The sequence below is a fragment of the Haemaphysalis longicornis genome, unplaced genomic scaffold, assembly GCF_048455015.1.
Source record: "Haemaphysalis longicornis isolate Haplotype H1 unplaced genomic scaffold, Haemaphysalis longicornis Haplotype H1 scaffold_7, whole genome shotgun sequence".
In the NCBI taxonomy this organism is placed as follows: Eukaryota; Metazoa; Arthropoda; class Arachnida; order Ixodida; family Ixodidae; genus Haemaphysalis; species Haemaphysalis longicornis.
Window position 1 is genome coordinate 174978709 of NW_027526422.1, and position 16073 is coordinate 174994781.

A 16073-nucleotide genomic window follows, 5' to 3' on the forward strand; every position below is an offset into this window, starting at 1 on the left:
GCCTAAAGCTCAAAACCAAAGCACAGCAAGCACTATTGATGCAATGCGAAATCGCAGTCGCAGCCAGTCACACACATTTTTGCGAGCGCTTTCTCGAAACAGCGGAGTTAATGGCGATCAACTATTCTGGGGGCTTCGCGGAACCTTACTGCGGAAGCGCTACTTTAGAAATCACACTTCATCAGCCAGGAAAACTGTAAGCCAGCTAGTAATTAAACACCGATGTATGGCACACGCAGGGTGGGCATCCATGTAGTATACAGGTTGTTCGGCACAAGTGCAGCGTACGTACGGAGCGTCGTGCCCATTCGATCAACGTCGCCGGTTCGATTCCTCGTCGAAGTATTTTTCTTTTCTTAAGGTTCTATGAATTACTCAAAGACGTGCTTTTTGAAACGGAGTGTTTGTTTTGTTGCGGCCTTTCCGTATTACGGAATGTCCGTTCTTAAAATTCTTTCCGTTGTCTAAATTACGGAAATGTGTCCGGCAACATTTTACCAGCAGCTTTCTCCGTAAAATTGGCCATTTTTTCAGTGTACTATAGAAGTTTCAGCAATATTTTAGAAGCATTAAACCCATACAGCAGAAGCTTGATAATTCCAACTCGATGGGGACCATAAAAATTAGCAGTGGCTTAGCTCGGCTATGCCAGGATATGCGTAGCGTGACCTAAGGTTCAGCTGGCTATTCTTAGGTGTCCTGGTTGTCTAGTATTAGCTGGTTATCATGCTTACATCTGCTAAAACGATTTCCAATCCAATCCAATCCAATCCAGTCCAGTCCAGTCCAATCCAGTCCAGTCCAGTCCGGTCCAGTCCGGTCCAGTCCACTCCAGTCGAGTCACTGCTCCTCGCGCATGCTTAGCACGGCTCTCGAGGACCCACGCGACACGGCTGTCAAGCGGCTCCGGCGCACCCTCAGACTTGGCTACTGCGCTACGGAGGCGCACAGCTGGGCACGCGCCGGTGACAGTGCGTCTGCCGCGGCTATGACGTCACTCCTCTGGAATGCGGAGACCGGCTAAAATGCGGACCCAATTCTCTACACACCCGTACTTTAACCCAACCCATTCCAATTTAATCTAACCCAATCTAATCATATGAAATTCAATCCAATGCGTTCCAATGCTCCTCGCGCTTACGCAGCACGGCCCTTCAAAATCAACGTGAAACTGCTCAACCTCGGCCAGTGTAGCTTACGCTACAAAATCGTTCGAATTAAGCGGAGACCGAAATAGCGGCCGGGCGCTAGAAGGAATAGAAATCGCGCCAAACCGTGCGGCCAGAACACAAGGAAGCCACCTGTGGACTGGTTAACGCAAATTAGGCGCTACTAGACGTTTGTTGGCGGGTGATTTAGTCAATAATGTTCCGTGAATAATAATAGCATGCGCCGTAGCACTGCCGCCGGTGGCGCAGCGAAATAAGCTGTTGCAGGAGCGCAGCGCTCGCGGCCCGCTGTTGTGTTTTTGTTTCGTTGTTTTGCATCTCGTAAACTTGGTTTGTTTTGGATTTCCAACACACTGTAATCACTCTAAGCCGACTGCTTCTGCGAGGAGCGATGGAAACCAGGGGATCATAGTTCGAATTAACATTCTGGATACCGACGCGCTCGAATTATCGGGAGTTGAAGTATACAGAGCTGTGCCGGGACAAGGGCGTGAGTTCGAATTAACCGGAATTTCGAATTAACCGAGTTTGAATTGTCGAGCTTTTACTGCAATATTATCTAGAATTACCATGCAGACAAAGTTACATTCCCTTCCCGCCGTTTTTATTGTGTTTGTTTTTCTACTTGCGTGCACATCGCCGCCATAATTCGCAATGATGTAAACACATTTATGTATAGCTTCAAAATAACTATTTGATTCATGTTTGATGCGCCCCAGTGCTTACAACTGCGGAATACTCCTACTCAGCAACAAGCATTGGATGCAATTGGCGACAGGACTAATGTACACAATATATCACGTTAATTTTGCGCATAATGCGGCTTCTAGCAGCCGCGGTATCCTTGCAAATATCGCCTTTAAAACGCTCGCTTCACCCGCACTACACGTGACATCGCGGCGGTCTCTATCCCGTGTGTCTATACCGGCAAAGATATCTGCCAGAGAAGCGCCACCGACGCCGCTAGCTACGTTGCAGTTCCGGCTGGCCCCCGCCCTTGACAGACTGACGTGGCACCTGCACTGTCTTTCGGAGGCGGGCTCGTAGTCTGGTTGGGACATGAATCGTCTTCCTGCAAAACGCAAAGCCCCGAAGAAGCGTGGCAGGTGGTGAGTTGCGGGTAGGGTGAGCATGCGGGGCCGACCTTGTAGAGCTGACCACACTGCATGGTGCCCACGGGTCCGTACAGGCAAAGGTACGCGTGCACCATGTTCATGAGAGCCCTGAGGGCGGTGTGGTTGGTGCGCGTGTGGCTGCAGCGGACGACGTGGGTACGCGCCCAGGCAATCTGCGCGAAGGCGCTCGTATGACCTTCTGAGCCGGATAATTGATGGCCTGCCCTAACCAGTCGCCGGTGACGAACCGCCAGATGACCCCTAGCCTGGTTTTATTGGTTAACGAGTAGTAGGAGTTGTGGCCTGAATTGACAAATTTCGGCGTGACCAGGTCCTCCGTCTGTTTCTCGATGAGCTTCTTTGTGCCTGCCTTGAGGCAAAGGCTGGCCAGGTACGCGGCCATGTCGGCCAGCCCGTCGTCCCCCTCAGGGCGAGCATGTTCGCCGCGGGCAGGAAATCCGAGAGGTGCCCCTGCGCAACCATTGCCCGGTAGCGGTTGTGCGTCCCTATGATGCCGTCCATGTCCGACCAGATGTTGCCGTTTCCTCAATGGGGTGCGCTGTTAGAAGGTATGGGGAGTTGACTCAAGCGAGCAAACAACCCAACCAAATCTACAGGGCATAGGTGACGAAAGGGGTGGCCGTCTGATGTGCGGCTGTCACCGACCAGAGCGGTAAGAATGAGTCAGAGCCTTGAACGAATCAACAGAAGAAAGACTAATATTTGGACACGCAAAACACTGTACAAGCATGATGACATGTAACGTAACCAAGAGGTAACTTCGAAGGAATACAAATGCGAGAAACAGTTCAAAATTAGACAAAAGGATACAATCAGGAGCGTTAACAAATAGATGTTACGAAGTAGAGTAGTTAACTAAAAAGAAAACGAACAGTTCGATGCATATGAGAGACAGAGTCCCGCAATATTCACCGACCGGGCCGGACGATGCACCACTTTCGGATGCGAGTCGGCTACCTGGGAAGCGTGGCTTCGTCGTAGGCCAGGCCGTCCGAGACGATCACGGTGATTCGAGACCCGGGAGTACGTTGGAGTACTCCAGGGCGCGGGTCGCCGATAGTGCCCTGCACAAACTGGCAGAAGCCGTTGTTACATCACGACGTCCGATCGTAACTAATTTGCTTCGACGCGGTTTCTGTTTTTATAACTGCGCCGGCGCGGAGAGAGAGGGCACAACACACAAAGCGCCCGCCACCGTCGAGCGCACAACTTCCCTCTTTCTCCCTTCTGGAATCATCGGCGCACCTTAGCACTGGCGAAGATACGCTCGTCCCCTCGAAACAACTCGAAGCTTCGGTGAAAGCTGAGCGGCGGAGATTTTATTTTGGTATGTTTTTTGCCGGCAAGCCGGCGAGTGGTCTAAGTTACCGCCGCTTCGTTCGAGAGAGTGCCAGGGTTTTCCCGGGGCGAATAGAACCGAAACTGAAGTAATCGGACGACTGTGACAAGAATTAGGCGCCGTACAATAATATGAAAAACCTATACGGTACTTTTAGGCGTCGCACGCTCGAGTTTGTGACACCAGATTGTGTAGTTGTAGAACGTCTTTCAAACCTGGGTGATCGCCTCCTAGCATACGTGCGACACCCGACGTTTGTACGCCGGCGCGCAAGGGTGATCACTGACAATCAGCAGGACGCCCAGGGAGAACCAGAAGAGCACAATGAGCACAGCAAGGGCCGAGGCTGCATGGTAGCAAACATTTTAAACAGCGAAGCTGTTTAGGAAATCGTACTTTTCTGCGTCCGCAGTTAAAAATACCAAACAAAATTGCCGAGCGCGTACACGTGAGCGCGCGCACATTAGCGCGGCCTTCGCGGCGACTTCCCGGCCGTTAACAAAACCAAACAAATGCCTATCGCTCGTATGTGCGTGCCTCGCGACGACCGCCCAGCGTCCCGTGCGCACGTTCATCAAGCCAAGCATTCCCACTTGGGGAGATTGGCCACGACTGCGGCGACAGCACAGCACAGAAAACGAAAGAAGCTCACACTTATCGCAACAATGATGGAGTAAAGGTTGTTTCGCACCGAAGAAGAAGCAAATCGGCTGAATTCATGAGCTTAACCCTTCCTGATGCTCATGGAGGTTGCGTACAGCTTCGCTACCTTCAAACCAGTTAGTGTGAGCTTCCTTCATTTGTTTTCTTCCTTTTCACCACAATCACGAGAGCGCGTGCTGGCGTGCGTATCCAGCCACGGCTTCAAGGAACGAGCAAACCATGAGGCGAAAAGAAAGTAGAAATATTATTTATCGAAACAGCGCGAACAACAAGGAAAGACAGCAACACAAGCGGTGTTTTCAGAGCTAGGGTCTTCGTTTCGTTCTCCCTGTTATTAGCTGCCTTTTTTCTTATGGGTCATGAACCAAATATCGCAAGATCTTACATCGCTGAAACGCGAAATAAAACGCTCGCAATCAGGTCTTCTTTGAGGGCATGAGAGGCTCTTTGAAGATGAAAACAATATGATAATGATGCGGCTTGGTGGACGATATATCTACCCTTTTTAAAAACATGAGTGAAACGCTGCCATGAATGTACCAAATTAGAGCACAACGCGAACTAAAACCATGAAACGTTGTCTAATATGTTTGCTCATGGCCAAATCTTGCTACAAAGAAGGACTCACGATGAGGACAAGCTTCATAAGATTGTATAGGCATTATTAGACAGTTCTACAACTTTCGGTACAAGTTTTTTCTTTCTTTTTCAAGAAAATTATTTTAGTCTACCAGTTCCTACCGTACAGGGGAGGGGGGGGGAGCGGTTAAATAAATATACGCCTGTAGGGCTGCAAGGCAGCCTATCCCTCTTGGCGGTTGCATGCCAATTTGATGCGGAGCCTGTAGTGACGTCCACGTTTGCCTCCAAGGTCCCGGTAAGAAGCGACCACACGTTCATGTTGAGAAGCACAGCCGATTTAGGTTTACTTCACCGGGCGCTCACAATATAGCCTCGGCAGCCAAATCCCTGGAGGCGTATAACCAAAAACAGTCGCATAGGGAAACCCCGATACGACCGAGCCGCATCATCATCATCATCATTTGTTTTTTCATCTTCAAAAAACTGTCACGTTGTAGGATGAGGCCTGATCGGGAGAAGTTCATTTCCTGGTTCCGCGAGGTAAGATTTTGGGCTAGTTGGTTCAGGACTTGAACGAAAAATGGAGCTCATAATAGGGAAACGGAGCAAAGAACACTAGCTCAGAAAACACGTTTTGTGGTTTTTTTCTGTCTTGATATTTGCGCTGTTTTGCGCTAAAGAATATTGTCACTTTGTTTTCGTCTTATGGTCTGCTCGTGTCTCGAAGCCGTGGCTGGATATGCACGCCATCACGCACTCCCGCGACTGGGGTGAAGAAGAAGAAAAATGTTGCCTGCCATGCCGCCCCGTCCCTTGGTGTTCTCCGTGCTCTTCTGGTTCTCCCTTGGAGTCCTGATGATTGTCGGTGATCCCCAATGTCCGCCGACTTTCTGGGGAAAGAAGACCTCACACGTCTTCTGCGATCAGATTCCCATCGAATGCTTTGCGACCTCCAATACCACAACCTGGTCGGACAAGGCCGCCATCATGGAGACGCACAACCGCTATCGGGCAATGGTTGCGCAGGGACACCTCTCGGATTTCCCGCCCGCGGCGAACATGCTCGCCATGAGGTGGGACGACGGGCTGGCCGAAACGGCCGCGTACCTGGCCAGCCTTTGCGTCAGGGCGGACACAAAGACGCCGATAGAGAAAGATCCGGAGGACCTGTCCGCGCCACGATTCGAAGCTTCGGGCCACAACTCGTACTACTCGTTCACCAACGAAACAAGGCTACCGGTCATCTGGCAGTTGGTCATCCGCGACTGGTTTGAGCAGGCCATCAAGTATTCGGCACAGAAGGTGGGGGCCTACGACGCCAAGGCCAATTGTAGTGCCTTCGCGCAGGTTGTCTGGGCGCGTACCCACGCCGTCGGCTGCAGCCACACGATCAGCAACCACACCGCCCTCACGGGTCCCAGGACCATAGTGGACGCGTACGTTTGCCTGTACGGACCCCTTGGGGCCTTGCCGGGGGACGAGCTCTACAAAGCGGGCCCTTCATGCTCGCTCTGCCCGCAATTCACCACCTGCAACGCTTCTTCGGGGCTCTGCGAATTGCATAAAGACGAGCCAGGTCCCGACAAGACTTTTAGCACGCCACCGCCGCACCGTCCTGGAGCTCCCACATTGGGCTGCCAAGGGCGGAGGCCTGCCCGAATTCTGACCTTGTTAGCCGCGTCGGTGGTGCTTCTCTGGCGGAGGGCTTTGCTTGAATAGACTAATGGTATAGGGCCCTCCACAAAGCCACCTCAAGTGCTGGGGAAGCGAGTGTTTTAGAAGCAATATACTGATGTTGGTGCCTCCTAGGAGGCGCATTGTTTGCGTAAATTCGATGTATTGTCTTCACGATGTTTTCTCGCCAATTACAAGCAATGCTTGTTGCTGAGTTTGAGTGTTCAATCGGTGTACGCACTGGGAAGCATCCCACGTGTGGCAAGAAGTTATTTGCATGCTGTATTTCTTCAGACTTTCCCTTGATTTTACAAACACGTGCATACTGGCGCTTACGGGATTGCGAATGATGACGGGTATATGAACAGTACCGTGAAACGGCGCGGTTAGGGAATGCCGCTTAGTCGCCATGGCAATGGCAGAAAAAATCATGGTTTTAATGTTGCTGAAATATAGCTGCAACATCAACCGTCGTGCCTTGGAACCAAAAGGCTGCCAGTTTGCTCTAAGCACGGCCGCTGGATGAGAGCGCACGTCACTGCGCCTTTCATCCAGCGGCCGTGCTCTAAGTGTGCATCGATTGACTGTGGGGTGTAAAGCGCCGAAGCTGCACCTTGGCTGTGAGGCGCGCCATAGTGGAGAGGTTCGCATAATTGGACCGCCTGCAGATTTTAAACGTGCGTCGAATGAATCTGGAACGCATGAGCGTTTCCAAAAGCAGCCACCGCGGCCGGGACTAAACCCGCCTCCTTGAGCTCAGCCGCACGCTGTGTTTAGCCCCTGGGCCACCGCGGAAGGTCCTAACGTATGCAATGCAATGAAGCACAATTTCATGTAGGGTCTCAGAAGCAACAACTCACGCGATAAAATATCCTCTTTTTGCTCGGTATGTCTTGCGTAGTTATGTATCTGATACAGCGTCCTGGTTTGCCCATTACCAAAACAAACACAGTAAGTGCGTGACGATATTTACATCTTCACTTGTATCATCGCTACCGTAATATGAGGCTCCATGCATATGGGTGGCGCCTGCACTGCTTTCGCTTTCGATGCAGACAGAAAAAAATTAGCAGTAGCTTAGCTCGGCTCTGCCAGGATATACGTAGCGTGAGCTAAGGTTCAGCACGTTATTCTTAGGTTTCCTGGTTGTCTAGGATTAGCTGATTATCATGCTTAGTGCTGCTAAAACGATTTCCAATCCAATACAATCCAATCCAATTTAACCGCATTTAATCCAATTTAATCGAATTCAATCCAATGCAATCCAATCCAGTCATGGTGGCGGCGGCGGCTCTGTGCTCTGGCGCGCCAGCTTTGCGCCGTGAGACGTCACTGCTCCTCGCGCACGCGCAGCACGGCTCTCCAGGAGTCACGCGAAAAGTCAGCTAAACCTTGGCCATTGTAGCTCACGCTACGAAACGTCTTCTGAGCAGTGTGCTATGGTAGTGAGTGGCTCCTCGCTTCGTGGCCCGCAATGCTCTCTCCACAAAAGTTGTTTGGTTTGGACGACGCAAAATGGACAGCCCCCCTTTTCCTCACCGGTTTACGGGAGAGGGAGCGAAGGGTAGCCAATTAACGATTTTTTGCGGTTTAACTCGCTTAACGTACACCTAGCCATGGGGCGCACGGTAGTAGTTTTTTGACCTCCTTGGCCAGGGACCCGAAAGGTCAGACAAACGGGCGTTTTCGCGTTTCTCCTCCAGCCAGAAAGCAGCCACCACCGCCGGGGTCGAACCCGCAGCCTTGAGCTCTGCAGCGCGATGCTGTAGCCCCTGAGCCACCTAGGCGGGCGCATGCCAGCAGTAAAGTTCGACGTTGGTCGGGTTGGTTGGAGCGCTAATGAGTATTATCGCTTCAAAAACAGCGGCGGAAACATTTTACAAAAGACAAAACAAAAAGCGCTGATGTTGCCTTCTACTTCGTCCTAGTATTTAAGCTGTTTTTCAATCAGTAAGGAAGAAAGTAATATTGTGTAGGAACAGCGCTTCTTTATCTGATGCCGTTCGGGATAGAGATTATCGCACGCCTCTCTGAGAAGGATGTCCTGGCCAACATCACATGCATATAGCATTAAGTAGGCTGATGCAGGTCTCGTAATTTCCATTCTCTATCAGTGGTTCAACACCTGCGCCGGCATCAACTGAATCAAACGCTTTCGTGGGATCTATAAGCGCCATCTCAAGGCTGTGTATTGTGCTCTGCATAGTTCTCGATTTTCGCAATGATGATGACAATTTAACTGATGATCCAGTATTATTATTACGTCACGTGGGCGTCGCTAGAGCTCATTGGTGCTATTCCCGAAGGCCCGAGATTGAGCGAAACTCGGGAAACAATGAACTCTAGCGACTCCCACGAAACGTATTGATAATATTTCGAAGCGGAGTTCAAGCGCTTTAAAAATGAAATCCATGCTATTTGCTGATTACTGGGATGACGTAATCGGTGCAGATCATCGCGTTCCAAGGAGGTGCTACTAGGGCGTGGCGCGTTCTTCATTAGCCGCTCTTCTTGTACACAGACGAAATAAGAGCCTATTGCGAAATCCCGCATAGCCTCTTCTTGCGAATTCCTGCATAAAGCACACTTTTCTTCTACCAATTCCGGTATTTGTTGTGCAATTATTCTGATCAACAATTTTTTTCTCTCCAAAATTTAGTCTCCTAAATCGGGCACACTAGCCCCAATATATCTCCCGATCCTAGCCAATCCCCCAAGTGGATATGCGCCACAAAAAAGGAACAACAACAACAACAACAACAACAACAAAAATCATTGCTGTCTCTCGTTCCACTGCTGCACCGGTGGCTACTGGGGGCAAGCAAATCCGACTACATTACTTTATCGCGCTTTTATTTTAATAATAATCTGTAATTCACTACAAAGTTCATTTATTTTTTAGGCGTTCTTATGAGCTTCTTGATTGGAAATTTACCGTCCTAAGCAGCAGTTTCTGCCCATTTCTGCCGTCGGTGGCAGACAATGCAATGACGGGACTAAAGCCGACTGGCAAAAAAGAAAGCGAGTGGTGGAAACGTGCCACATTCAAAGTACTTGCTATTCGGTGCTATCGAAAGCCTCCATCCGCTTTCAGATACGAAATTTCCAAGAACCACTTCAGTCTGCTTACGTGATTTGAAGGCGAAAGCTCGGCGTTTCTCAATAACAACTGATACATTGTACTTGCGATACTTATTAGCAACTGATAATTGTACTTGCCGTAATTCTTAATTCATATATTGCACCGGAGTATTTTTCCTCGCTTTTATTTCGTTGTCTTTTGGCATGAATTTCGGCATTCGACGGGATTCTTTTCTGCTATACTGCGTTTGCGTCAGTTTTTTCTCTTTCATTTTGTAGTTAACTCGCCAGCAAGAACACTGGAACACAGCACAGCCTCCCTATAATCGTGGTTCTGCGCAGCTTGTGCGCACCTGTCATTCTCATGTGCCATCACGTTCACGTGTCTCGCATTATTCTACAACTTTTATTTTCCAAATCAGTTTTGTGAACGGAGCCCATTCGCTCCTGAAATCTCTGAATTGCTGGTAAGTCCTCAATTTGGTTATGTGCTACGAAGAAAGGAATGGCAACAACCAAAGCTTTTCAAATTTCTTTCCTTTATTTCACTTTGGTCTTCACAGCTCTTGTTCGACTAAGCTTTCCACAGTTGATGGTTTTTTTTTTTTATGGACTCTACTGGCTGCATTTAGGTGGATGTCAAACTTTCCTTCCCAGAAACTTACTCCACCTTGGGGATTTCCGCTAAATCTGGTCGATGGACTTTATACTTTCACTTTTCTCCTGGCGTCACGCTGTTTTTTTCGGTCTCAATCTTCCCTTCACAAGGTTTTCATGATCCGCTTCAGAAAGACGACAAAGACGCTGGACAAAACCCGTTGAAATGCGTAAAGATCGCCTCGGATAATAGACACACGCCTTTGATTATATACTATTCTGCGAGTAAAGTTTTCGCAAGAATGGTGTAACACAAAACGCCTCAAGAAAAGCGTCGGCCGCGCTGACGATAAATGAAGCGCACGGTCATGCAACGCCACATCGGAAAGATTTGTTAACGGAAGTGCGTACGGCCACTCAATGAAAACCTTCTTTCCATCGAGCGGTCGCGACCGTGGTCACGGCTGACGCGTACGCTCTGGCGGCAGACGGATAAACGCATGGTAGAACTTGCGGAAGCCATGTCCCGCTAACCACCTAAAAAAAAGGCGAAAAACTTCTCTGCAGTAATCCTATGGTGCACACACCGGCTGGCTGTCGACTGAGGGTGGTCGCTGGTGCGGTCGCTACCAACGCTTCCATGAAAGGTGTCCGTCGCCTAAAACCGCAGCGCACGCAACACTTGATCCTCGGCAGTTCTGAAGCGACATCCGCCTCAAAGTCGTCGCAAAGGCGGTCGGCTGTCAGATGGCGGCACAGCCAATGCACAGTACTTTCGAGAGACGAAAAAGGGCTTGGAATTCCTCCTCCGCTAAAGGAAAAACTCTGTCGGCATAGATATATGCCTGCTACGGCGACCGTGAACCATGATCCACGCCGCAGCAGCCGCCAAAACTAGCGTCACGAGTTCAACTCACCCGCGCAATTTCTCTCCCGAGTTTCTTCCGAGCTCTCGTGTCAATCACACACACCCAGCCCGTTCGTTGGCGCGGCGTAGCGACCAAAGCCCCTCCCAACTACGGCTGCCATGGCGTCCACATCGCCGATAGGGTAGCGCCGCAGCCATGAAGTCACTTGCATGAGATGCTCCGGTAGCAAAGCTTAGCAGACAGCAATGAACGAATGACGTCCCCAGGCCACCGTCAGTCAAATGCTGCCACACCACAGTCACAGGGGGGGGGGGGGGGGGGGAAGGGTTCGGTGCGAACGAAGTGGCCGCTCTAGTCCGGACGATAGAAGCACCCAAGACGACAAGATTTTCCCACGGCAGCCGTATTCATGCACAGCAAAAACATAATCGACAACAGATGACACACCTTCAACGTCTAAAACGCACTCGTAAAATGGTGAATCACGCTCATGACACGCTAAATAGGGGCGATGTCTGATACTACGCTCGCCGTCCGCACGTAAACAAAGCCGGTCAGTCTGACAGTCGGGAGAAGGGTGCTTTCCTTTCGCTGCAGTGAACTTCCTCCCTTACTTGTTTTGGGCTTGCGCTGAGCTGCACTGGAGCCACCCTCAAACCAGGTAGCAAACCCATTTCAGTGGAAAAACAGAACACCGAGAAAATCGGAGCCGCCCCGCGCCGCTTTACAAAAGAAGGCTGGGGCCAGGCCAGAGTTTTAAAAGGAATAGCTGGGTTATCTACTTTGCATAACGGAGTGCATATTGCACCTAGATTCTAGATGGCGCTGCACGAGGATGTTCGTGCAAGCTGTGCTTTTTTCAGCGTGAGCGGCCTCAACTGGGCGCGCTGATAATGCTAAGCGCGCTCTGCGCCATTGCGCCGGTATAGCTTGAGTTTTATCGCATGCTGCACTATCACTACTCTGTTAACTGGAGCAGATGGAAACTCCGGGTCCCTATTCTCGACTGCACAAATTGCCGGCAATTCGCCCATGTTTTTTTGCGTAAGCACGACGTAAGCAATCAGTGACGTGCTGCACCTATAGATATGACGACATGCAGTGTAATTTGACGAGTCACTCATAAAGATCGCTACCAAGGCATCAAATATTGTGCAAGAAAGATATAAAAACACTTTGCATGTACTATAAAAATTAAGACGGTAGCTGAGGCTGACAAGAAAAACACATTTCTGGAGGTCAAATTTGACGCCAACACCACAAGGCGATCGAGTAACGTTGATCCAAAAGCGAGCGAAAGGCGGATGTCGAGCTAAAGAACATCACACAATTTTTTTCCCGTATCTATTTATTTCTTTCAATCGCTTTTATTAACATAGCTGGGCTCTCTGCTTCAATGCAAGCTTTGTTGCGTTATCACCTTCCCTGCCGCCACCGCCGCCACGCCATCGTCTGCTGCTATGTTACAAGTTTATGGCGTGTCTCACAGAAAAAGACGGCCGCGATCATCGCTTCTATGACACATAAGAGCAGCGAAGCGCTACGACTGATAACCGCGGAGCGCACCGATGTCGCCGATTCACTCATTCGTCAAGCTCGACTGCAATCAGCGCTGTAATGAACTAAATAGTCACTTTTCATTGTTATTTTTCTCTTGAGTTCGATCATGTGACCCAACAGCTTACTAGGACAAGTATGGACAAATGCCATGCATTGGGTTCTCTTTGTCATGGAGAGGCTTGTACTGCCCTCTTAAGTTGCGGTTACGCCAAACAAATAATTTTTATTTCATTGCCAAACATAGAAGCAAAATACTGCATGTTATTTGTATGTTCCATGATCGCTGACTTGGAAGCAGTTGAAACTATAATTTTTTTCGGTAGGAAACATGCTTTAAACAGCGCGCATGCGAAACTGCGCCTGCTGCAAATTGCCGCACATTTCGCGGCGCCGTAAGCCGGGGCAATATTGTGCCCTATTTTGCTTGTATTTTGCGACAAAAACAGCCGCCATTTTCAAGCTGTTACGTAGAATTACGTCACTTTTACGCAGGCTGAAGTTGCCAATGCATGACGTAATCGTTCCCGCCAACTGTTTAAATTACGTCACGCCTTCTCAGCCAATCAGAGAGGGGGTGTGTATTACAAGCAGTACTGTTGTTGAATAGCAAAGGCAAACTTACGTTGTCATGTCCGCTGCATTTAGTCTGGTTTTTCATTGCCGGCCAAGAATTATGCGCCTTTAGTAACGAGAAATAAGGCAAACTTAAGAACTGGTGTCCGTAGACGACATGAAACGTGAAAATGACGACAGCACACACAACCGCTTTGTCAACCGGAAGCACGTGACCAAAATTGAAAGCCAATCAGAAAAGACTTCCGGAAAATTGCCTGAATTGCCGGCAATTTGTGCAGTCGAGAATAGGGCCCCGGACCGAGCCATCTCGGGCCTTCTGGAATAGCGCCCCAGTTCTATAACAGTCTTGGCGATGGCAAAAATGAAAGTTTTTTCATCGCAAGAATTTAAGTTTAAACTGCACATTCCAAGCCTTCCTAAATTTGATCAAGTGTCTGCGAGCAAGGCGAACTTCTGGCGAGAAGTCTTCCCCTAAGCTGTAATCTCTATCTCTAAGTTGACTGCGCAGCCATAGGATACTTTGGTTGTCCTTGGAGAGCGAAAACCTTACTATTAACTTAAACTGAACTGAAACGTTATTGCACAGTATTAATTTGTATTAAACGTTAATTTATTAGAGCGAACTTGAGCGTAAGAAATTACGAAGTCATTTAAGCACTCTTTACCATGCAGTGAAAGCTGAAGAACTAGCGTGCAATTGCCTAGTTAATATGCCGGTATTGTGAACGGTACCCTGGTGCTCTGAATCTTCGGACGCTGTAGTTTTCGCATTGACTGCATCGGATTGAGTTCCGGAGTGTGCTCGCCATTTTCAAAGTTTCCGCATCCTCGAGAACAATTAGCGAGAACATTGGCCCGTTTGGACTGTCGTGTGGTGTCGGAGGAAGTACTGCTGGGACCTTGGCCAGACGCGAAGCGTTCCCACAAGGCATTTAAAGCTGTGCTGACATTTCTGCGCAGCAGCGGCCTCTCAGAGATATTGTAGTTGAGGCCCGTCCGGCTTAACTTTAACAAATACACCGTATCGGTATAGGCATCTTCTATACATAGCCATTTATTCATTTCTCCGCCATCTTCATCTCTCTCGTCCTCTATCCACGCTCTTTCCTCCCCTTTCCCTTCCCACACACAGAATAGCTGGCCAGATATACTACCATCAGGCCGACCTTTCTGTGTTTTTTTTTTTTTTCATTTCAATAAAATTCCTCTCTTTCTCTTCCTTGTCTCGTCACGCACCCAAGGGTGTCACCTCGGTCCTGTCGCGCTAAACAACTTCATCGTGATTAGACACAAGAGTTCGCCTTTGGTTTCGAATAACGGTAATCTTAAATTTATCTTTAATCATAATTTTTAGGGTATTTTCATCGTTTTGATTCCTCCCCATATGACTGTCTGTTCTCTTCTCGTGCGGCCTAAAACCTACCCAGTACCGGGATTGGCCGCGTCAGGGATTTCCCAAACACACTCGTCCTTCTGCTGTTGAATCACCATTACAGCAACAATATGACAGCACGTGCTTTCTGCCCCAGTAAGTCGTAAGTTCCTCGATTCAACCATGTGGTGACGCGCGCCCTTTCCGTGGGTCACCGCGGAAGATAGAAACGGCTAATTTAGATTATGAGTAAACTGCTTTCCCGGGGGTTGGCAAAAAAGCCTGCAATTTGCAAGTTATACCGCAATCGACCTTCCATCGCAATAACGCGATAGGCGATGACGCTGTCTTCACCGATAGCAGTAGGTTACATAGTTTCACACTATATTTACTATCTGCCGCCACTGTCTAGGGGAGCCGCGCTTCGGCGAGCGTTCCTTCGTGTACCGGCCGGGCACGTTCCACTTGTCCTTGACGTGGCTCATGCACAGGCTGAAAAGTTGTCTCTGACTGCAAAAAAGCAACAGTATAACTGCAGTAGGTTCATCAAATTTGTCTTGTTTTTATAAAAGTAAACCTTCAAAAAGATTAATTTGTCAGTGATTATGTAGAAGCTTCAGGCACGGTGAACAAAAAAAATGTTACTTTTTTTGTTGATTTTGCCTTCGAGACAAAAAAAGAAGCCATATGGCTAGCTAAGCCAAGTAGGCGAGGAACGTCGCTCGGAAATGGCGCCGCCCATCGCGGCCCGCGACTGCAACGACAGATTTCCCTCTAGTATATATTAGTATGAAACTCTATGTTATGCTACGGTCGCTTGTCTAGGCACCACACGCATGGAGGGAAAAAAAAATTCCCCCGCACCTCCCCGAGGGGGATTGTGAGGATGCAGAAATGCGAACGTCGAACGCAACGTCCTCGGGTACCATAAGAGGAAGGCACCGCACAACCTTCGATACGTCGATGGGCACCTTCACCGCCTGTCCCTTGATTCCAAACTGCCCGTTGCCTCGAGTCAGCCGCCTGATGCTCATGAAGGGGAGTCGAGGCGCGATGAGCCGCTCTTCGACCGGGTTCAGATCGGGAATATGCGCCGGCCGAGGAGGATAACGGTAGCCAAAACTCACGCAGCCCTCCTCTTCGCAGCTTTGTCTTCTTCTCCTTCTTCTTCGGCGGTTCCCCTACGGGAAGATGACGATGGTGGTTGAACGCGAAGCTATCTCGTGATGGATTGTTTGGTTGGCCAATCCCTAGGGGCATCATGCCACAATCATCATCAGACGCGCTGCTCACGCCGGCCAAGGGACGCACGACAACCCCCGACTATAATGCATTTCTGCATAAAAAGTTAGGAGACGGCATGACGTCACGCAGCTAGCCTTCGCAAGCCCAGCTCCGTTGAATCCGCTCCCTCCGCCGTTTCCCTTTCTCAAGCCGCCGCAGTCGGCCCAGCAC

General features: G+C 49.5%; 1 protein-coding gene across 1 annotated transcript; it reads left to right on the forward strand.

Moving 5' to 3' along the window:
* Positions 1-5684: 5684 nt before the first annotated feature.
* On the forward strand, positions 5685-6608 carry LOC144146668 (scoloptoxin SSD552-like). The gene has a single exon (XM_077678598.1). The coding sequence runs from the start codon at positions 5688-5690 to the stop codon at positions 6606-6608; it is 921 nt and encodes a 306-aa protein (XP_077534724.1). The 5' UTR covers positions 5685-5687.
* The last annotated feature ends 9465 nt before the right edge of the window (positions 6609-16073 follow it).